Genomic DNA, 22,814 nt, shown 5'->3' with positions numbered 1-22,814 from the left:
AATATTACACACACCTGTACTGTACTGTAGTAATATTACACACACCTGTACTGTACTGTAATAATATTAAACACACCTGTACTGTACTGTAATAATATTACACACACCTGTACTGTAGTAATATTACACACACCTGTACTGTTCTGTAGTAATATTATACACACCTGTACTGTAGTAATATTACACACACCTGTACTGTAATAATATTACTCACACCTGTACTGTAGTAATATTATACACACCTGTACTGTACTGTAGTAATATTATACACACCTGTACTGTACTGTAGTAATATTACACACACCTGTACTGTACTGTAGTAATATTATACACACCTGTACTGTAGTAATATTACACACACCTGTACTGTAATAATATTACACACACCTGTACTGTAATAATATTACACACACCTGTACTGTACTGTAGTAATATTATACACACCTGTACTGTAGTAATATTACACACACCTGTACTGTAATAATATTACACACACCTGTACTGTAATAATATTAATCACACCTGTACTGTACTGTAGTAATATTATACACACCTGTACTGTAACAATATTACACACACCTGTACTGTAATAATAATCCACACACCTGTACTGTAATAATATCACACACACCTGTACTGTAGTAATATTACACACACCTGTACTGTAGTAATATTACACACACCTGTACTGTAGTAATATTACACACACCTGTACTGTAATAATATTACACACACCTGTACTGTAATAATATTACACACACCTGCACTGTAGTAATATTACACACACCTGTACTGTAGTAATATTACACACACCTGTACTGTAATAATATTCCACACACCTGTACTGTAGTAATATTACACACACCTGTACTGTAGTAATATTACACACACCTGTACTGTAATAATATTACACACCCCTGTACTGTAGTAGTATTACACACACCTGTACTGTAATAATATTACACACACCTGTACTGTAATAATATTACACACACCTGTACTGTACTGTAGTAATATTATACACACCTGTACTGTAATAATATTACACACACCTGTACTGTAGTAATATTACACACACCTGTACTGTAATAATATTACACACCCCTGTACTGTAGTAGTATTACAGACACCTGTACTGTAATAATATTACACACACCTGTACTGTAATAATATTACACACACCTGTACTGTAATAATATTACACACACCCGTACTGTAATAATATTACACACACCTGTACTGTAATATTATTACACACACCTGTACTGTAATAATATTACACACACCTGTACTGTAGTAATATTACACACACCTGTACTGTAGTAATATTACACACACCTGTACTGTACTGTAGTAATATTACACACACCTGTACTGTAATAATATTACCCACACCTGTACTGTAGTAATATTACACACACCTGTACTGTACTGCTGTAATATTATACACACCTGTACTGTAGTAATATTACACACACCTGTACTATACTGCTGTAATATTACACACACCTGTACTGTAGTAATATTACACACACCTGTACTGTAATAATATTACCCACACCTGTACTGTAGTAATATTACACACACCTGTACTGTAATAATATTACACACACCTGTACTGTAGTAATATTACACACACCTGTACTGTACTGTAGTAATATTACACACACCTGTACTGTAATAATATTACACACACCTGTACTGTAGTAATATTACACACACCTGTACTGTAATAATATTACACACACCTGTACTGTAGTAATATTACACACACCTGTACTGTACTGTAGTAGTATTACACACACCTGTACTGTACTGTAGTAATATTACACACACCTGTACTGTAATAATATTACACACACCTGTACTGTAGTAGTATTACACACACCTGTACTGTAGTAACATTACACACACCTGTACTGTAATAATATTACACACACCTGTACTGTAATAATATTACACACACCTGTACTGTAGTAATATTACACACACCTGTACTGTAATAATATTACACACACCTGTACTGTAATAATATTACACACACCTGTACTGTAGTAATATTACACACACCTGTACTGTAGTAATATTACACACACCTGTACTGTACTGTAGTAATATTATACACACCTGTACTGTAGTAATATTACACACCTGTACTGTACTGTAGTAATATTATACACACCTGTACTGTACTGTAGTAATATTATACACACCTGTACTGTACTGTAGTAATATTATACACACCTGTACTGTAGTAATATTACACACACCTGTACTGTAGTAATATTACACACACCTGTACTGTACTGTAGTAATATTATACACACCTGTACTGTAGTAATATTATACACACCTGTACTGTAGTAATATTACACACACCTGTACTGTAGTAATATTACACACACCTGTACTGTAATAATATTACACACACCTGTACTGTACTAATATTACACACACCTGTACTATACTGTAGTAATATTACACACACCTGTACTGTAATAATATTACACACACCTGTACTGTAATAATATTACACACACCTGTACTGTAGTAATATTACACACACCTGTACTGTAGTAATATTACACGCACCTGTACTGTAATAATATTACACACACCTGTACTGTAGTAATATTACACACACCTGTACTGTAATAATATTACACACACCTGTACTGTAATAATATTACACACACCTGTACTGTAATAATATTACACACACCTGTACTGTAGTAATATTACACACACCTGTACTGTAATAATATTACACACACCTGTACTGTACTAATATTACACACACCTGTACTATACTGTAGTAATATTACACACACCTGTACTGTAATAATATTACACACACCTGTACTGTAATAATATTACACACACCTGTACTGTAGTAATATTACACACACCTGTACTGTAGTAATATTACACGCACCTGTACTGTAATAATATTACACGCACCTGTACTGTAGTAATATTACACACACCTGTACTGTAATAATATTACACACACCTGTACTGTAATAATATTACACACACCTGTACTGTAATAATATTACACACACCTGTACTGTAGTAATATTACACACACCTGTACTGTAATAATATTACACACACCTGTACTGTAATAATATTACACACACCTGTACTGTAATAATATTACACACACCTGTACTGTAATAATATTACACAAACCTGTACTGTAATAATATTACACACACCTGTACTGTACTGTAGTAATATTACACACACCTGTACTGTAATAATATTACACACACCTGTACTGTAATAATATTACACACACCTGTACTGTAATAATATTACACACACCTGTACTTTAGTAATATTACACACGCCTGTGCTGTACTGTAGTAATATTACACACACCTGTACTGTAATAATATTACACACACCTGTACTGTAATAATATTACACACACCTGTACTGTAATAATATTACACACACCTGTACTGTAGTAATATTACACACACCTGTACTGTAATAATATTACACACACCTGTACTGTAGTAATATTACACACACCTGTACTGTAATAATATTACACACACCTGTACTGTAATAATATTACACACATCTGTGCTGTACTGTAGTAATATTACACACACCTGTACTGTAATAATATTACACACACCTGTACTGTAGTAATATTACACACACCTGTACTGTAGTAATATTACACACACCTGTGCTGTACTGTAGTAATATTACACACACCTGTACTGTAGTAATATTACACACACCTGTACTGTAGTAACATTACACACAACCTGTACTGTACTGTAGTAATATTACACACACCTGTACTGTAGTAATATTACACACACCTGTACTGTAGTAATATTACACACACCTGTACTGTACTGCTGTAATATTATACACACCTGTACTGTAGTAATATTACACACACCTGTACTGTACTGTAGTAATATTATACACACCTGTACTGTACTTTAGTAATATTACACACACCTGTACTGTAGTAATATTACACACACCTGTACTGTAGTAATATTACACACACCTGTACTGTAGTAATATTACACACACCTGTACTGTACTGCTGTAATATTATACACACCTGTACTGTACTGTAGTAGTATTACACACCTGTACTGTAGTAATATTACACACACCTGTACTGTACTGTAATAATATTACACACACCTCTACTGTACTTTAGTAATATTATACACACCTGTACTGTAGTAATATTACAAACACCTGTACTGTAGTAACATTACACACACCTGTACTGTACTGCTGTAATATTATACACACCTGTACTGTACTGTAGTAGTATTACACACCTGTACTGTAGTAATATTACACACACCTGTACTGTAGTAATATTACACACATCTGTACTGTACTGAAGTAATATTACACACCCCTGTACTGTAGTAGTATTACACACCTGTACTGTAGTAATATTACACACACCTGTACTGTAGTAATATTACACACACCTGTACTGTAGTAATATTACACACACCTGTACTGTAGTAATATTACACACACCTGTACTGTACTGCTGTAATATTATACACACCTGTACTGTAGTAATATTACACACACCTGTACTGTAATAATATTACACACACCTGCACTGTAGTAATATTACACACACCTGTGCTGTACTGTAGTAATATTACACACACCTGTACTGTACTGTAGTAATATTACACACACCTGTACTGTACTGTAGTAGTATTACACACCTGTACTGTACTGTAGTAGTGTTACACACACCTGTACTGTGCTGTAGTAATATTACACACACCTGTACTGTGCTGTAATAATATTACACACACATGTACTGTAGTAATATTACACACACCTGTACTGTAGTAATATTACACACACCTGTACTGTACTGTAGTAGTATTACACACACCTGTACTGTACTGTAGTAATATTACACACACCTGTACTATACTGTAGTAGTATTACACACACCTGTACTGTACTGTAGTAATATTACACACACCTGTGCTGTGGTGTTCTATATTCTTTCATGGCCCTACAATGTCCATGTGTAAGCCAATACTGTCACTGGTCGTGTGTTTGTAAGCAAACACTGAGTATTATATGAAGGCAGTCTTAATTACATGTTTTTTTTTTCTAGTTTAATTCTACCCAAGATGGATACAGCACATCTGAGGTTAGTAGGCTATTCCTTTCTATATGTTGTAACTTGTAACATGATGCATCCTTTATTACCTCGTTTTGAGAGTTTTTGAGTTGCTCCAACAAACATCAAAGAAATAAAAGCTATTGGACAAGCAAAAACAATGATGATAACGCATACATAAACTTACTCACGCTATTCTGAATCTCCCTGCTAAGTGCGTTTTTCTACCCCAGGTGTTGATAGTAACCTCCAACGGTTCTCGTCCGGACTATGTCCCCACCAGCGAGCCGCTGGGACTGGACCAGTACTCCACACCGCAGTACAAACCAGACCAACCAAGGCCAGACCTGGGTTAGTATCACCCACATACTGGGAATAACACAGGTTGGAATTTATTGCCATGAATTTTGCCTTGGAGGCAGCAATGCAGAGTGGTCACTAGCTGGCACAGCCACAAAGTCATCAAACCTGGCCCTATCCTTAACCATAACCTTTACCACACTGGTAACCCTAATGCCTTTCCCTAAACCTTAAATGAAGACCAAAAAATTAAAAGCTGGCTCATCTAGCGGTAGTTGCTCAGTTTCGGCCTACCACCGTCAACCTGCCACACACACACAACTCGTGATGGAAAACAGCAGCACTGGAAAATAGGAAAATCACAAGGAGTGTGAAAAAGAGGAGGCTTTGCTTCTCAAGGTTGACAGCAACTATTAGAGGATAATTCACATCCGGTTCTTGAGATGCTGAGAGCTCTCTCCCTCCTTCCTCCCTTTCCACCCCTCCAGCAGAGAGAAAGGACAGCAGTGTGTATGAGGTGGCGAGGGGGCGTGGCGAGGGTTCGGAAGAAGAGACAGCGGGAGGGGCGATGGCGACTGCGCCAGAGGAGGAGGGGGGATCGCCACGAGCAAACGCCGCGGTAACAACCTTCAGGTTCATCATGAAGCAAAGCTACATCTGTGCTCTCATCGCAATGATGGTGAGTCGTGTGTGTGTGTGTCCGTTATGTCTGTCAGAAGAGCAAGGAACAGTGTGCCTTTTCAGTCCCAGACGACGGCGGGGGCTTCAGGATACACACACGCACACACAGCCTCCCGGTGGCCAATCTAGTTATTAGTGGTGACAGCTTAAAGACAGCCCCTGTGGACCCTGGGTAATATGTACCATGTAGTTCCCAAGCTGATATTGGACTTCCGAGAGCAGGGGGTGGGGTAGGGATGGGGGGTGCTCCTATTGTTTTACCTTATACACCGCAGAATAGATGTATGTTCGTTTTCCATTGGTAGTTAGTTAGTGGAGCCCTGCTGAGGTCCCTGGAAGGTTGAAAGGTGGTGGTGGGTGTGGATGTGTAGAAGGCTTCCCTCTCTTTAGAAACATCTCTGCACTCTATTTTTCATATGTCTCAGATCACTTCATTTGATCTGCTGGTTAAAGGATATTGCGTAACCAGTCTAGGCCACCGGCTGATCTCGCTAAAGTGATTTCTTTAGTAACACCATTGACACCAATGATATGTGATGCTTAACTATTATTCACAGTGTCAGTCCCGAATGTGAGTGGCTTGATGATCTAACTTTCTCTCTCTCTCTCTCTTTCTCTCTCTCTCTTTCTCTCTCTCTCTCTCTCTCTCTTTCTCTCTCTCTCTCTCTCTCTCTCTCTCTCTCTCTCTCTCTCTCTCTCTCTCTCTCTCTCTCTCTCTCTCTCCTTCCCTCCCTCCCTCCCCAGGCGTGGAGTATCACCTACGTGAGTTGGCTGACCTTTGTGTTCCTCATCTGGTCGTGCACGCTGTGGATGGTGCGTGACCGACGCAAGTACGCCATGATCACGTCCCCCTTCATGGTGTTCTATGGGAACCTGTTGATCATCCTCCAGTACATCTGGAGCTTCGAGATCCTCCACCCCGTACCTGGGCTCTTCTTAAAGAAAGAGGTGCCCTTCCGGGAACTGGGCTCCAAGATGCTGTGTCTGCTTAGTTTCTGGCTGCTGCTGAGACAGGCATTGACAGAGAGGAAGGAGAGCCAGAGAGAAGAGGAGGTGCTATTGGACATCAGGGTCATCCATGCCCACAAGAACGGTGAGTCTGTCAGTCTGTCAGTTAGTCAATCAGTCAGTCTGTCAGTCAGGCAGGCCGTCTGTTCGTCCATCCGTCCGTCCGTCCGTCTGTCCGTCCGTCTGTCTGTCTGTCTGTCTGTCTGAGAGTTCCTGGTGAGAGTATCTACAGTTCTAGATGAAGGCATGTAATGCAAACTTTCACATACATCTCCAGTTGACATCAATTCATGATATAAACCAAATATAAGCATGTGTCTTGAATTAGGATTCTACTCTATGTGAATAGCCTCACAGGTGTCAAGAAAGACAATCATTAAAGTAGCTGTGTTAGCTTATCCTGATGTTGTCATCGTGGCTGTTGTCATTGTTTCAGCTCTTCCCTCCCCTGTGTTTCCTACAGAGAAGGAGGAGGAGGTGGATGAGAGTGGTGGCCACAGGGAGATGATGCAGGTGCTAGGCAACACGCTCACGGCCATGCTGAACAAGTACTGGATCTACATCTGCGCTGGCATGTTCTTCTTTGTCAGCTTCCAGGGACGCATCGTCATGTACAAGATCATCTACATGATGCTGCTCCTCTTCTGCGTGGCCTGCTACCAGGTACTGTTACTGTAGGCTTACTGTACCTTCCACTCTGGCTGGCTCTGTGCAGGTTTTTGATCTAACCCAGCGCTGATGTGTCTTATGGGACTTTTCCTTTGGTTCCGTACTACTGGGGGAAACTAAATCACGTGCACTCCAAATTCACCATTTCTGTACTACACATACTACAAATAGTGAATGGTCCTATGAAGGTATATATAGGATTGTGTTTTTGGAAAATAAGTCGTAGGTTTGTAACAGCCTACCTCTCTGGTCATCAGGTGCACTATGAGTGGTGGAGGAGGATGCTGAAGTACTTCTGGATGTCTGTGGTGTTCTACACCATGCTGGTCCTCATCCTGGTCTACACCTTCCAGTTTGACTCCTCCATCCACGTCTGGTCCAACATGACCGGCATGAGTAAAGAAAAGTGAGTAGAGAGAGAGAGAATGTGTTTGTGTGTGCGTGTATGTGTGTGTGTGTGTGTGTGTGTGCGCTTGGCTGTATGCACAAACAAACCTCTTCGTGAATGTGTGGGTGTATGTGTCTTTACCACCATTTCGTGTTAACCGCTCTCCTCCCCCTGTCTCTCCCTCCTCCCCCTGTATCTTCCTCCTCCCCCTGTCTCTCCCTCCTCCCCATCTCTCCCTTCACACCCTGTCTCTCCCTCCTCCCCCTGTCTCTTCCTCTGTTTCTCCCTCCTCCCCCTGTCTCTCCCTCCTCACCCTGTCTCTTCCTCTGTTTCTCCCTCCTCCCCATCTCTCCCCTCACCCTGTCTCTCCTTCCTTCCCCTGTCTCTTCCTCTGTTTCTCCCTCCTCCCCCTGTCTCTCCCTCCTCCCCCTGTCTCTCCCTCCTCCCCCTGTCTCTTCCTCTGTTTCTCCCTCCTCCCCCTGTCTCTCCCTTCTCTCCCTCCTCTCCCTGTCTCTCCCTTCTCCCCCTGTCTCACCCTCCTCTCCCTGTCTCACCCTCCTCCCCCTGTCTCTCCCTTCTCCCCCTGTCTCTCCCTCCTCTCCCTGTCTCACCCTCCTCTCCCTGTCTCACCCTTCTCCCCCTGTCTCTCCCTTCTCCCCCTGTCTCGCCCTTCTCTCCCTCCTCCCTTGTCTCTCCCTCCTCTCCCTGTCTCACCCTTCTCCCCCTGTCTCTCCCTCCTCTCCATGTCTCTCCCTTCTCTCCCTGTCTCTCCCTCCTCTCCCTGTCTCTCCCTCCTCCCCCTGTCTCTCCCTCCTCCCCCTGTCTCTCGCTGTGTAGACTGGAGGACCTGGGCCTGGAGAAGTTCTCTGTCCCGGCTCTGTTCATGAGGATCTTCATCCCCACCTCCTTCCTGTTGGTCTGCATCCTCCACCTGCACTACTTCCACCAGCACTTCCTCCTGCTCACTGACATCAAGACGGTGGCCGACAAACAGAAGAGCACAATCACTAGGTGGGTCTCACACATAGACTTAGATAGACATAGCATCATTGTATCTGTCCTATTATGTCAGCGAGAGCATGGGCAGTGCCACTGAGGCCATCTCCATTTTGAAGTAGTCCATTTTCTTCTTCTACTACTTCTAGTAGTTGGTAAACAAACTGAAAGGGTGCATATTGCCACCTAGAGTGTATTGTTTGATCAGTTATAAAGCCAAGGTTGGCAATTTACTGCCAGCTACAGTTATGGAATATTTCCTCACTAGTGACCTGGATGGAATTATGTGACCCTTCCTTAACCCATAGGAAGTCCCACCCAGTTGACTATTTCAACATGAAAGTCCTCAATGGCGCTGCCCATGCTATGACAGGCTTTTGGGCACTAGAGTCTATCTCTATGATGTGGGTCAGGAAAGTAAGATTTGACTTTCTAGCAGTGTCCATGGAATAGATTGTTTTCCCACCTGATCCCACTGAGACCACTAAGTCTCGCAGAATTCAAAATTATTTGACCAAGGGTCACTCCACCCCATGATCAATCAACTCAACAGGTATTTCCAAGCTCTAATTCAATCAATATCAGTGCTATTTTTCTTCAACAAATGTGTCATATTTGAGGCAAACCTGATACGAGTGAATTCTGACAATGGATGCCTTGACAATCCATACAATGTATGGTCGTCTTCCAAATCATATACACTTGAAGTGATTGTCGCAGATGCCTTTTTACCTATACAACTTCTCATGATCCCAATTGAAATACAAAAATAACTACAATACAATTTCACTGTATCAGCAATTTTGCCTGGATGGTATACTGGACTGGTCTTCGGCTGTAGTAGCCTCTAATTGAATTAAAACTGTCCACACTGTCCCGCAAGGGTTTCCTTTAATTGATGTGTGAAGTCTATCATGGCTATCCATTCTCCATGCCCCTACTGGCTGGCAGTGGAACTGTAACCCCTCCTGTTTGTCTGCTCGTGTTCAATCCTCTACTTGTTGCCTGTTGTACCCTTAGCTTTAGGGCACCTGCTTTAGCTTTAGCTAACTTGGTTGTGTTTATCTTGTATGCACATGCATACACACACAAACACACACACACGCACGCACACACACACACACACACACACACGCACACACACACACACAAGCCCTCACCATGGAAAGCTAGTGTTAGTTGTCCATAAGGGATTCTAAGTACATACCATGCTTTCCCTCATTGTGGAGGGAAAACAGTCCATAGTTCAGGATGACTAAGTGGTGCCTTACTGCCTCAGACATTAGCTGCTTGCCTGGGCAAGCCCTCTGTTTTACTGTGTAGCCTCCCTAGTCTTTCACTCTGACCCATTTCCATCTAACTCTGACATGATGTCAAGTTAAAACACTAACTACACACCTCTGAACTGTGTTTTGCGTGTATCACTGCACAAGGTGCAAGTATGGGTGGAATGCAATGCAATGTCATTATATTTATATTTTATAAATATTATATTTTATTGAAAGCATATATTTTACATTATATTTTACATTATATTTTATTGAAAGCATATTTTGATTTGGGAGATTGCGAGGGAATGGTAAATGAGCTCTCCATAAGTTGGAATAATTTTTAAGGTACAGAACAGTACAGAACTTGTCACATGTTATGAGAAGGAAGAGGCCTATGGACTGGATAGGTCTCTCCGTTGTTTACACCTGTCACTTTGAGACCAGTGGTCATGAAGGGAAGGAGACAGAACAAGTACTCCCTTGATAACTACAGGGACCCAGCCTGACAGTCTCTCCCATAGAACTAGAATTAGAGGCTTTGTCCATTCTAGTAATTCTGTTTCTATTCTGGTCCTGTGTGGCTCAGTTGCTAGAGCATGGCAGATTGCAATGCCAATTATCCTGAGTTTGATTCCCGCTAGGGACACCTAAATGGAAAATGTATGCATGCTTTGGATAAACATTTCTGCTATATATATATATATATATATATATATATATATATATATATATATATATATATATATATATGTATATATATATATATATATATATACAGTACCAGTGAAAAGTTTGGACTACTATTTTTTTCTTATTGTGTACATTGTAGAATAACAGTGAAGACATAACTATGAATCAACACATGGAATCATGTAGTAATCAAAAAAGTGTTAAACAAATCTAAATATATTTTAGATTCTTCAAGTAGCCACCCTTTGCCTTGATGACAGCTTTGCACACTCTTGGCCGTCTATCAACCAGCTTCACCTGGAATGATTTTCCAACAGCCTTGAAGGAGTTCCCACATATGCTGAGCACTTGTTGGCTGCTTTTCCTTCAATCTGCAGTCCAACTCATCCCAAACCATCTCATTTGGGTTGAGGTTGGGTGATTGTGGGGGCCAGATCATCTGATGCAGCACTCCATCACTCTCCTTCTTGGAGAAGAATCTCAAATATAAATATATTTTGATTTGTTTAACACTTTTTTGTTACTACATGATTCCATATGTGATATTTCATAGTTTTGATGTCTTCACTATTATTCTACAATGTAGAACATAGTAAAAATATAGAAAACCCCTTGAATGAGTAGGTGTGTCCAAACTTCTGACTGGTACTATATATATATATTTGTGTGTATATATATATATTTGTCTAAAAATATTCTACAGTATATATTATTGATATTTTCTATTCTCCATTCCCAGGCTGGTGCACCTAGATGGCAGTCTGGCAGACATCTCTCTGATCAAACCCACCCTCACTGTGACCACCAAAGAGGAAGAGGCTGGGGAGAAGGTGCAGCTGGAAGAGGAGGATGAGAAGGAGGAGAATAGAAGATATGAGGAGGAGGAGGAGGAGATGAGGAGGTACGAAGAACCACTGGAGCACTGCAGCAAGGCGGAGAGCTACCCCTGCCCCCCCAAAGCACAACCAGAGTCTCCGGTCGACGAGATGTCAGGTACAGACAGACAGACTCACACAGACATGCACATGCCACACATGCACAGGGATAACAAATAAACCTTGTGTGACTATCACAAAAGGTTGGATCAGTTTGCAAGCACCTTCCTTCATCCAATAAAAGTTGATGTATCTCATTCAGAAGCCTTCATCTAAAATAATTAATTACCTGGAATAATTTGATAAGTAAACATTGTACGTTGGCGGGGGTAACCTATAAAACAGTTGATATCTTTTAATTTTGACGTATCCCGCTAGGTAATCCGTATGAATAATTTGCCAAGTACATAGACTTTGTATTTTGTTGGAGTGTAATAAAATCATTGATTAGATGGGATTGTGACATATCCCAATACGCTAGGGCTTTATTGGAGTGACGTGAATCAGGCACGGAGAGAGAGGAAGACAGTAAACAGATGGGAATTAAATTGTCTAGACTTGTTTGTTGAACTAACTGGCTTGGTGTTTAGTCAGAGCCATGCACCTCTAGGATGTATCATTTATTATGGTACCCTGAATACACTTTTTTCTCAGAGGTATTTTCTCATAGGTTCTCATTATTGTTACACTGTGCTTTATGCAATAGCCAAACGCTAAGTTGCTAGCCATAGTAAGTATGGAGGATTTGGGTTGTTGAACTCCCATACAGTGGAGGGACTACATGCGATCCAATTCTCTAGTAGTCTTTTCCGAGTGAATGATGTGTTAATTTGATGCTGGCTAACTTCATTTGGCTTTGATTGTCTAGTGAGTGAGAAGAATTCTTCCTCTGTTTGACCGTGTGTTTAGTTTAGTTTATTAGGATTCCCATTAGCCACTACACATGCAGCAGCTACTCATCCTGGGGTCCACATAAAACATACAAATACATGACAAAGTACAGCACAGTAATAGACAAGAACAACATCATAGTTGATTAATATATTTGAATTTAATGGAATAAGTTATACATAGGAAAGACACCCAAGAGACAATAAAAATACTATTTACACACTATTCATATACAGTACCGGTCAAAAATGTAGACACACCTACACATTCAAAGGTTTTTCTTTATTTGTACTATTTTCTACATTGTAGAATAATAGTGAAGACATCAAAACTATTAAATAACAGATATGAAATTATGTAGCAACCAAAAAAGTGTTAAACTAATGAAAAAAAAATCTGATTCTTCAAAGTAGCCACCCTTTGCCTTGATGAGAGCTTTGCACACTCTTGGCATTCTCTTAACCAGCTTCACCTGGAATGCTTTTCCAACTGTCTTAAAGGAGTTCCCATATATGCTGAGCACTTGTTGGCTGCTTTTCCTTTACTCTGCAGTCCAACTCATCCCTAACCATCTCAATTGGGTTGAGTACAGTGGATTGTGGAGGCCAGGTCACTCCATCACTTTCCTTCTCGGTTTAATATCCCTTACACAGCCTGGAGGTGTGTTGGGTCATTGTCATTTTGAAAAACAAATGATAGTATGCTTCATGGTGGGAACAACACATGCGGAGATCATCCGTTCACCTACTCTGCGTCTCAGAAACACAACAAAAAATCTAAACTTTGTACTCATCAGACCAAAGGACAGATTTCCACCAGTCTGATGTCCATTGCTCGTGTTTCTTGGCCCAAGCAAGTCCTGTTCTTATTGGTGTCCTTTAGTAGTTGTTTCTTTGCAGCAATTCGACCATGAAGGCCTGATTCACGCAGTCTCCTCTGAAGTTGATGTTGAGATGTGTCTGTTACTTGAACTCTGTGAAGCATTTATTTGGGCTGCAATTGCTGAGGCTGGTAACTCTAATGAATTTATCCTCTGCAGCAGAGGTAACTCTGGGTCTTCCTATCCTGTGGCGGTCCTCATGAGAGCCAGTTTCATCATAGCGCTTTATGGTTTTTGCGACTGCACTTGAAGAAACGTTCAATGTTCTTGACATTTTCTAGATTGACTGACCTTCACGTCTTAAAGTAATGATGGACTGTTGTTTCTCTTTGCTTATTTGAGCTGTTGTTGCCATAATTTGGACTTGACCTTTTACCAAATAGGGTTATCTTCTGTATACCACCCCTACCTTGTCACAACACAACTGATTGGCTCAAACACATAAAGAAGGAAAGAAATTCCACAAATTAACTTTTAACAAGGCACACCTGTTAATTGAAATGTATTCATCAAGCTACTTTGAAGAATCTCAAATATAAAATATATTTTGATTTGTTTAACACTTTTTTGGTTACCACATAATTCCATATGTGTTACTTCATAGTTTGATGTCTTCACTATTATTCTACAATGTAGAACAGTAGTCAAAAATAAAGAAAAACCCTTGAATGAGTAGGTGGGTCCAAACTTTTGACTGGTACTATATATATATATATATATATATATATATATATATATATATATATATATTCTTAAATAGGGTTAAATTCAAATTTTTCAAAAGAGGAACGAAATCTGTGAAATGCCTTCGATAAATGATCGTTATGGTCGGTGTCGATCATTTTCAGTTTATTGACCCAGCTCTAGTGTGTGTGTGTGTGTGTGTGTGTGCGTGTGCGTGTGTGTGTGCGTGTGCGCGTGTGTGTGTGTGTGTGCGTGTGAGTGTGCGTGTGTGTGTGTGTGTGTGTGTTTCTGAACCCTGACGCTGTCTCAGAGTCTTTACAGAACACTGCTTGGGCTGCTCAACATCTGTTTCCTGATGATGTAAGAATGAATTTGAATATGTTAAAGGTGTTTGTGTGTGTGGGTGGGTTTGTGATGACACATACTGCCACAGTTACCAGAATGTGCTGAAATCCACTCAGCCCAGTCTCACATAGTCGAGGGGAGTAAATCACACGTACAAGTGACACAAGTGTATCTGTCAGAGGTGTCTGTGTGATTTATCTCTATCTGCTCCTGTTATGAAGACACTGATCTCATCTGCCCTGCTGTTAGCTATCAGAGAGTTGGATCTGAAAAGGTTTGCTTGTGGTTGTGAAAGGGTATTCCAAGGTTCGATGAGAGTATCACTTGTTTGTAAAGCATCATGCCAGATGGCACTCTATACTGACTGTTGAGAACTGAATGATCTTTCCATGTTGTTCGCCATCCACCACCATTCAAATTGAACAGCACCCTCTAGTGGTATTCTGGCTCACTGTCTAATGCTCTGCACTTGGAATGGGGTCCCCGTCTGTGTACTGTAGGCAAGCGAGCTTTATGTCCCCATTTACAGAGTGATTTGTCTATGCCTTAATAATGCTTGACAATTGACTGTAAACAACCTCAGGTTAGCTCTTGAACAAAGTGTTTCCATTTCTAGCCATTAATGTGAAGTGCTCTCTCTCTCTCTCTCTCTGTATCTCTCTGTCTCACTCTCTCTCTCTGCCGCTCTCTGTGTCTCTCTATCTGTGTCTCTCTCTCTCTCTCTGTGTGTCTCTCTCTCTCTCTCTCTCTCTCTCTCTCTCTCTCTCTCTCTCGCTCTCTGTCTCTCTCTGTCTCTCTCTCTCTGTGTCTCTCTCTATGTCTGTCTCTGTCTCTCTGTTTCTCTCTTTCTGTCTCTGTGTCTCTCTTTCCCTCTCTCTGTGTCTCTCTCTCTGTGTCTCTCTTGCTCTCTGTCGCTCTCTCTCTCTCTCTCTATCTCTCTCGCTCTCTTTCTGTGTGTCTTTCCCACTCTCCCCCTCGCTGTACCTCTCTCTCTCACTGTGTGTCTCTCTCTCTCTCTCTCTGTATCTCTCTTTCTCTGTGTGTCTTTGCCACTCTCCCTCCTCTCCCAGACCTGAGGAGTAAGTGGTATCTGGTGGTGGACCGCCTTACGGTGCTCTTCCTCAAGTTCCTGCAGTACTTCCAGCAGCTGCAACTGACCGTCTGGTGGCTGCTGGAGCTCCACATCATCAAGATTGTCTCCTCCTATATCCTCTGGGTCTCCATCAAAGAGGTGAGCCGACCTATTCAGACGCTTTCTCACAAAGATTGCAATGAGAATACTAGCATGAGATGCTAACAGTCCTCACAATCACTGACTGTTAATCAATTGTGTGTGCACAGTCTCACCACTTTTCACTTGATCTCTCTAAATGGTCTTTACATTGTAACAGACGACTCTCCCCCTCCATCAAAATAGGCTTTCAAGATCCCATGTATGGACAGTCACACTGTATTTTCAGAACACATACTCTACCTTGAGAACGTTAAGGTGTCTTTTGACTGAATCTGTTCTCCAGGTGTCTCTGTTCAACTACGTGTTCCTGGTGAGTTGGGCGTTCGCCCTGCCCTTCAGTCAGTTCAGGCCCCTGGCATCCAGCGTCTGTACTGTCTGGACCTGTGTCATCATCGTCTGCAAGATGCTCTACCAACTCACCTCTATAAACCCCTCTACATACTCCAACAACTGCTCCATGGTGGGTTAGTCGAAAGGGGGAGTGGGTGTGTGTGGGTTAGTGGAAAGGGGGAGTGGGTGTGTGTGAGTTGGTGGAACGGGGGAGTGGGTGTGTGTGGGTTAGTGGAAAGGGGGAGTGGGTGTGTGTGAGTTGGTGGAGAGGGGGGGTGGGTGTGTGTGTGTGAGTTGGTGGAAAGGGGGAGTGGGTGTGTGTGCGTGCAGGCTGTTTCAGTATATTTAACTTCTGATCTTTCCTCAATATTTATTTTCTCTCTCTCCTTTCTCTCTCTCTCTCTCTCTCTCTCTCTCTCTCTCTCTCTCTCTCTCTCTCTCTCTCTCTCTCTCTCTCTCTCTCTCTCTCTCTCTCTCCTTTCTCTCTCTCTCTCTCTCCTTTCTCTCTCTCTCTCTCTCTCTCCTTTCTCTCTCTCTCTCTCTCCTTTCTCTCTCTTCTCTTGCTCTTTCCTCTTTGAGTGTCTCCTCTAGGGGGTCAGTCTGACCTAAAACAGTCATTATACTCTGGTGTGTTGTGCTGGGCTGTACTAGTTCAGTGTGTTAATGACACTCCTTTGCTCTCGTCTGTAGCCTCTGAACTACACGGATGCCCAGAGGACTGAGATGGCCCACTCCCTGCTCTACAGCGCCCCTGTGGACCCAGCCAACTGGGTGGGCCTCCGGAAGTTCTCCCCCCTACTGGAGAACCTGAGGGTGAGTGGAGGAGAGACGCTGCACTGGGAACCTGACTACACACACACACACACACACACATACACACACACACATACAGTACACATACAGTATAACCTGTCTTTCTCATGTATACCTACAACTACTGTAATTATGTTACATTATACACTAATATCATCTCCCGGTCATCACTTCCAGTGTTCGAATGACATGTAACTCTTGTGGCTATCCTTGTAAACAGTGGGTTAGACCTATACTGGGAAATATGTTTATGTCATTAACAAATACACTGTCATTTGAACCCTGTCCCCTTTATCTGTCCTATCTCCATCTCCAACCAGAACAACCTGTTGATACTGGCCCTGCTGGCGTTCGAGGTGACCATCTACCGTCACCAGGACCTGTACCGCATGAGGAACAACCTCACCACCCCTGTCACCAGAACCATCTTCCATGACATCACCCGGCAACACCTCGACGACGGCATCCTCAACTGTGCCAAGTACTTCCTCAACTACTTCTTCTATAAGTTCGGCCTGGAGGTATGATGTCATGTCACTGTTGAGTTTGACTATGCAAATACATTCTTATCAGTTTTTGGACTATAGCAAAGTGTCCATGTTTTTTTCCTTGTGCGATAGTTGGAATATGTACAAGAATATCTTTGTTTTGAAATATCTGTTAAGAGTGTTAAAGTAATTGTTGAGTTGTCTTATTATGAATACTGGTATACGTTATGGATCCACATCCATACCGGTAACGGTATTTGGATACAGTGCTAAATTAAATTCAATTAAATTTAAAGTTCTACAAATTCAACTACTTCAATGTCAGTAGTTTTGTCCTAGTTTGGTTGAGTATAAAACCATTAGAAGAGAGACCATTAAAATCACCTAGAATTCATTTGTGATCATTCTAGGGTAAAGCTCTAATCATTAAACATATTTAGAACTTTTATTACTCAGATACTGCCATACAGTCAAAAATGAGAAAAATATTACGATATTTTGACCATATCGCCCAGCCCTAAGTTTCCTACATGACTGAGACATAACTCCTACTTCCGAACTCCATCTTCGTGCTTCCTACCCGTAACCTTCTGTAGACCCAATATAAAAGTCCCTTGAGACTAAAGCGTCCTAAACATTAACTATTGTCATTGTTATTGTCAGACATGCTTCCTGTTAGCGGTGAACGTGATTGGCCAGAGGATGGACTTCTACGCAATGCTCCATGCCTTCGGCCTGATCGCGGTCATCTACCGTCGGCGGCGAAAGGCCATTGCTGAGATCTGGCCCAAGTACAGCTGCTTCCTGGCCTGCATGCTCACCTTCCAGTACTTTGTCTGCATCGGCTTCCCACCGGCCGCCTGCAAAGGTGCGTGGGGCAACAGAAAGATATCCAACACATCATTTTGTATTGCATTGTATTATATTGTATGTAGGGTCATTTACCTCTATGGTCAGACCTGCTGCGTCCATTTTGTTTCATTTAATGTCTCTCCTCGATAGTTAGAATACATGTGTCAAAGTTAGTACATAATCTTGCACAGGTCATAACAGACTGTATAATAATAGTGTTTAAATGGATCCATTCCCTCTCCTCGTGTTCCCAGACTACCCATGGAGGTTCCCCTCATCCTCCACAGACTCCAACGTCATCAAGTGGCTCTATTTCCCTGACTTCCACACCAAGCCCAACCCCCTGTTCCTGCTCTGTGAGTACAGCCTGTATTTACTGAGCGTTTGCCATTGGGATTGTTGCTACTGGGACTGGGACTGGGTTTGGGATGGACTTGAAATAATTGTGTTTTTCTTCATCCTCCTGTTTTCTGTTCCTCCTGTTCCTCTTCCTCCTCCTGTCCTCTCCCGCAGATGACTTCATGCTGCTGCTGTGTGCCTCACTGCAGAGGCGGGTGTTTGAGGAGGAGAACGAGGCTGCCGTGCGCCTCTTGGCCGGGGATAACGTGGAGATCTGCAGGGACCTGGACGCCGCCTCCTTCAGTCAACACAACCCCGTTCCTGACTTCATCCACTGCAGGTAGTCTATATGAAACACAGTACCAGCCAGGCCCAGGTCTGGTGCACAGGCTGTGCCTGATCAGGTATCAAACCCGTGACTCGAGAAAGAGTTAGCCTTATGTACTAAAGTCCATGTGTTTTTCTCAGAGTGCCAGCACAAGTCGTTTGGTCTTAGGCAAGTTTTTCCATTCACTGTCATGTTATTCCATCTCTCTAAGTCCCTGTCCAAAGTGTCTATTATAAAGTCATGTTATTCCATCTCTCTAAGTCCCTGTCCAAAGTGTCTATTATAAAGTCATGTTATTCCATCTCTCTAAGTCCCTGTCCAAAGTGTCTATTATAAAGTCATGTTATTCCATCTCTCTAAGTCCCTGTCCAAAGTGTCTATTATAGTCATGTTATTCCATCTCTCTAAGTCCCTGTCCAAAGTGTGTATTATAAAGTCATGTTATTCCATCTCTCTAAGTCCCTGTCCAAAGTGTCTATTATAGTCATGTTATTCCATCTCTCTAAGTCCCTGTCCAAAGTGTGTATTATAAAGTCATCTTATTCCATCTCTCTAAGTCCCTGTCCAAAGTGTCTATTATAAAGTCATGTTATTCCATCTCTCTAAGTCCCTGTCCAAAGTGTCTATTATAGTCATGTTATTCCATCTCTCTAAGTCCCTGTCCAAAGTGTGTATTATAAAGTCATGTTATTCCATCTCTCTAAGTCCCTGTCCAAAGTGTCTATTATAAAGTCATGTTATTCCATCTCTCTAAGTCCCTGTCCAAAGTGTGTATTATAAAGTCATGTTATTCCATCTCTCTAAGTCCCTGTCCAAAGTGTGTATTATAAAGTCATGTTATTCCATCTCTCTAAGTCCCTGTCCAAAGTGTCTATTATAAAGTCATGTTATTCCATCTCTCTAAGTCCCTGTCCAAAGTGTGTATTATAAAGTCATGTTATTCCATCTCTCTAAGTCCCTGTCCAAAGTGTGTATTATAAAGTCATGTTATTCCATCTCTCTAAGTCCCTGTCCAAAGTGTTTATTATAAAGTCATGTTATTCCATCTCTCTAAGTCCCTGTCCAAAGTGTGTATTATAAAGTCATGTTATTCCATCTCTCTAAGTCCCTGTCCAAAGTGTCTATTATAAAGTCATGTTATTCCATCTCTCTAAGTCCCTGTCCAAAGTGTCTATTATAGTCATGTTATTCCATCTCTCTAAGTCCCTGTCCAAAGTGTGTATTATAAAGTCATGTTATTCCATCTCTCTAAGTCCCTGTCCAAAGTGTCTATTATAAAGTCATGTTATTCCATCTCTCTAAGTCCCTGTCCAAAGAGTCTATTATAAAGTCATGTTATTCCATCTCTCTAAGTCCCTGTCCAAAGTGTCTATTATAAAGTCATGTTATTCCATCTCTCTAAGTCCCTGTCCAAAGTGTCTATTATAAAGTCATGTTATTCCATCTCTCTAAGTCCCTGTCCAAAGAGTCTATTATAAAGTCATGTTATTCCATCTCTCTAAGTCCCTGTCCAAAGTGTCTATTATAAAGTCATGTTATTCCATCTCTCTAAGTCCCTGTCCAAAGTGTCTATTATAGTCATGTTATTCCATCTCTCTAAGTCCCTGTCCAAAGTGTGTATTATAGTCATGTTATTCCATCTCTCTAAGTCCCTGTCTAAAGTGTCTATTATAAAGTCATGTTATTCCATCTCTCTAAGTCCCTGTCCAAAGTGGCTATTATAAAGTCATGTTATTCCATCTCTCTAAGTCCCTGTCCAAAGTGTCTATTATAGTCACGTTATTCCATCTCTCTAAGTCCCTGTCCAAAGAGTCTATTATAAAGTCATGTTATTCCATCTCTCTAAGTCCCTGTCCAAAGTGTCTATTATAAAGTCATGTTATTCCATCTCTCTAAGTCCCTGTCCAAAGTGTGTATTATAAAGTCATGTTATTCCATCTCTCTAAGTCCCTGTCCAAAGTGTGTATTATAAAGTCATGTTATTCCATCTCTCTAAGTCCCTGTCCAAAGTGTCTATTATAAAGTCATGTTATTCCATCTCTCTAAGTCCCTGTCCAATGTGTCTATTATAAAGTCCCTTTAGACCCTTTCCTTGGGTTGCCATTGTTTTCACATGTGAAGAGAGTTAAATGAGCACATTGCCAAACACCTGTGTTTTCCTTCCGCTCTCACCTCTCTTTCCCTCACTCTTTCCTGGTATCAGATAACTCAGGGATGTTAAAACAATCACTCCCTCACAAGCCTTGAATCGGGTCCTGTGAGTGATTCAAACATGGCTTTCCATGTTCATGAAAAACGGGGAACTGTTCTGACACGAGTGGCCTTTAAAACAGCTGGCCCTTTGGAACAGTCAGCACGAGGTCATATCAGAAATGCCCCCCCCCCCCCTCCAGACTTAGTCAAAGTCTCTGACATCACTGCTCCTCCAGTTCACATGCATCTGCCTGTAAAAGCAACAGGAGCTGGTGACCGTAGTGATGACAATGTGTCAACAAAGTTGGAATATTGAATGAATGAAAATATTGTGTTGTAGAATAAAATACACAACGTATCTCTGCTCATCTCTGTATGGATATAAAAAAGCTTGTATTTGGACATGTATTGTTCCAGAATATATTTTTGTTGAACGTTAGCTTTGCTGCTGTATATGGCAACTGCATGTTTTCCCCATAGTCTGGTTCAAAACCCAATTTCAAATTTGATGATTTGAATGACAGATTCCAAACAAATGACTTTTGCTTTGAATGTTGTCATTCCCTCACTTCAATAAGTCTTTATTCATTCATTTCCCTCTTTCAGATCCTACCTGGACATGCTGAAGGTGATCATGTTCAGCTACCTCTTCTGGTTCGTGCTCACCATCATCTTCATCACGGGCACCACGCGCATCTCCATCTTCTGTATGGGCTACCTGGTGGCCTGCTTCTACTTCCTGCTCTTCGGGGGTGACCTGCTGCTCAAGCCAATCAAAAGTATCCTGCACTACTGGGACTTCCTGATTGCCTACAACGTGTTTGTGATCACCATGAAGAACATACTCTCGGTAAGTGTTGGCATCACTAGATACAGTGTTATTGAATACTAGGATTACTGGGAATTCGGAAACTCAGTTTGGGCAGCCATCTTGGCATCAAACATTGTAGTAAGACAATGAGATTGTAGTTAGAATGCAACATTTACAAATGTTGTTATTGTGGGTTTTTGGAGCCAAACGGGAAGATAGTTTGCCGAAGTCTGCCTCTGGGCGCAGTATGGTGACAGATACCTGCCTAACAATTGAAAAAAAGTCAAAAGAGCAATGCTACTCCAAATGAAAACAAAACAGTACTGCTGTTCTGAAACACGGGGCAGGATTCAATCCGATCGCACTTGATCAACAATGAGGCTTTTAAAGGCAATGTTCCCGCGTTTGCGGAGATTGCATTAACGGTAAACACTGCAGATGAATTGGGGACATATAGGATTAGTTCGGCCGGCTGGCCAGATAGGACAAGTTCAGCTGATCAGACCTCTGCAACAGCAGACAGTAATCTAGGTGTTGTGGTGTGTTTGGCTGCCGCCATGTCCTGTTTTAGCTGACTGGTTTGTCCTCTCGGTCCT

At 41.6% G+C, this 22,814-nt stretch overlaps 1 protein-coding gene across 1 annotated transcript in view; it reads left to right on the top strand.

Moving 5' to 3' along the window:
• LOC129859213 (piezo-type mechanosensitive ion channel component 2-like) overlaps positions 1 to 22,814 on the top strand; it is a 183,321-nt gene that overhangs the window by 131,947 nt on the left and 28,560 nt on the right. Inside the window, exons 10-25 of the mRNA XM_055928700.1 lie at positions 5,147 to 5,182; positions 5,386 to 5,503; positions 5,941 to 6,131; positions 6,878 to 7,226; positions 7,605 to 7,804; positions 8,068 to 8,216; positions 9,036 to 9,209; positions 11,895 to 12,148; positions 15,901 to 16,061; positions 16,348 to 16,524; positions 17,085 to 17,207; positions 17,528 to 17,728; positions 18,359 to 18,563; positions 18,802 to 18,903; positions 19,061 to 19,226; positions 22,014 to 22,257. Of these exons, the coding sequence (XP_055784675.1) occupies positions 5,147 to 5,182; positions 5,386 to 5,503; positions 5,941 to 6,131; positions 6,878 to 7,226; positions 7,605 to 7,804; positions 8,068 to 8,216; positions 9,036 to 9,209; positions 11,895 to 12,148; positions 15,901 to 16,061; positions 16,348 to 16,524; positions 17,085 to 17,207; positions 17,528 to 17,728; positions 18,359 to 18,563; positions 18,802 to 18,903; positions 19,061 to 19,226; positions 22,014 to 22,257 (2,850 nt within the window). The remainder of the gene's footprint in view (positions 1 to 5,146; positions 5,183 to 5,385; positions 5,504 to 5,940; positions 6,132 to 6,877; positions 7,227 to 7,604; positions 7,805 to 8,067; positions 8,217 to 9,035; positions 9,210 to 11,894; positions 12,149 to 15,900; positions 16,062 to 16,347; positions 16,525 to 17,084; positions 17,208 to 17,527; positions 17,729 to 18,358; positions 18,564 to 18,801; positions 18,904 to 19,060; positions 19,227 to 22,013; positions 22,258 to 22,814) is intronic.

Source organism: Salvelinus fontinalis, chromosome 7 (assembly GCF_029448725.1).
Source record: "Salvelinus fontinalis isolate EN_2023a chromosome 7, ASM2944872v1, whole genome shotgun sequence".
Lineage (NCBI taxonomy): Eukaryota > Metazoa > Chordata > Actinopteri > Salmoniformes > Salmonidae > Salvelinus > Salvelinus fontinalis.
The sequence above is the reverse complement of the archived record's forward strand: the minus strand, read 5'-3'. Positions and strand labels throughout refer to the sequence as shown.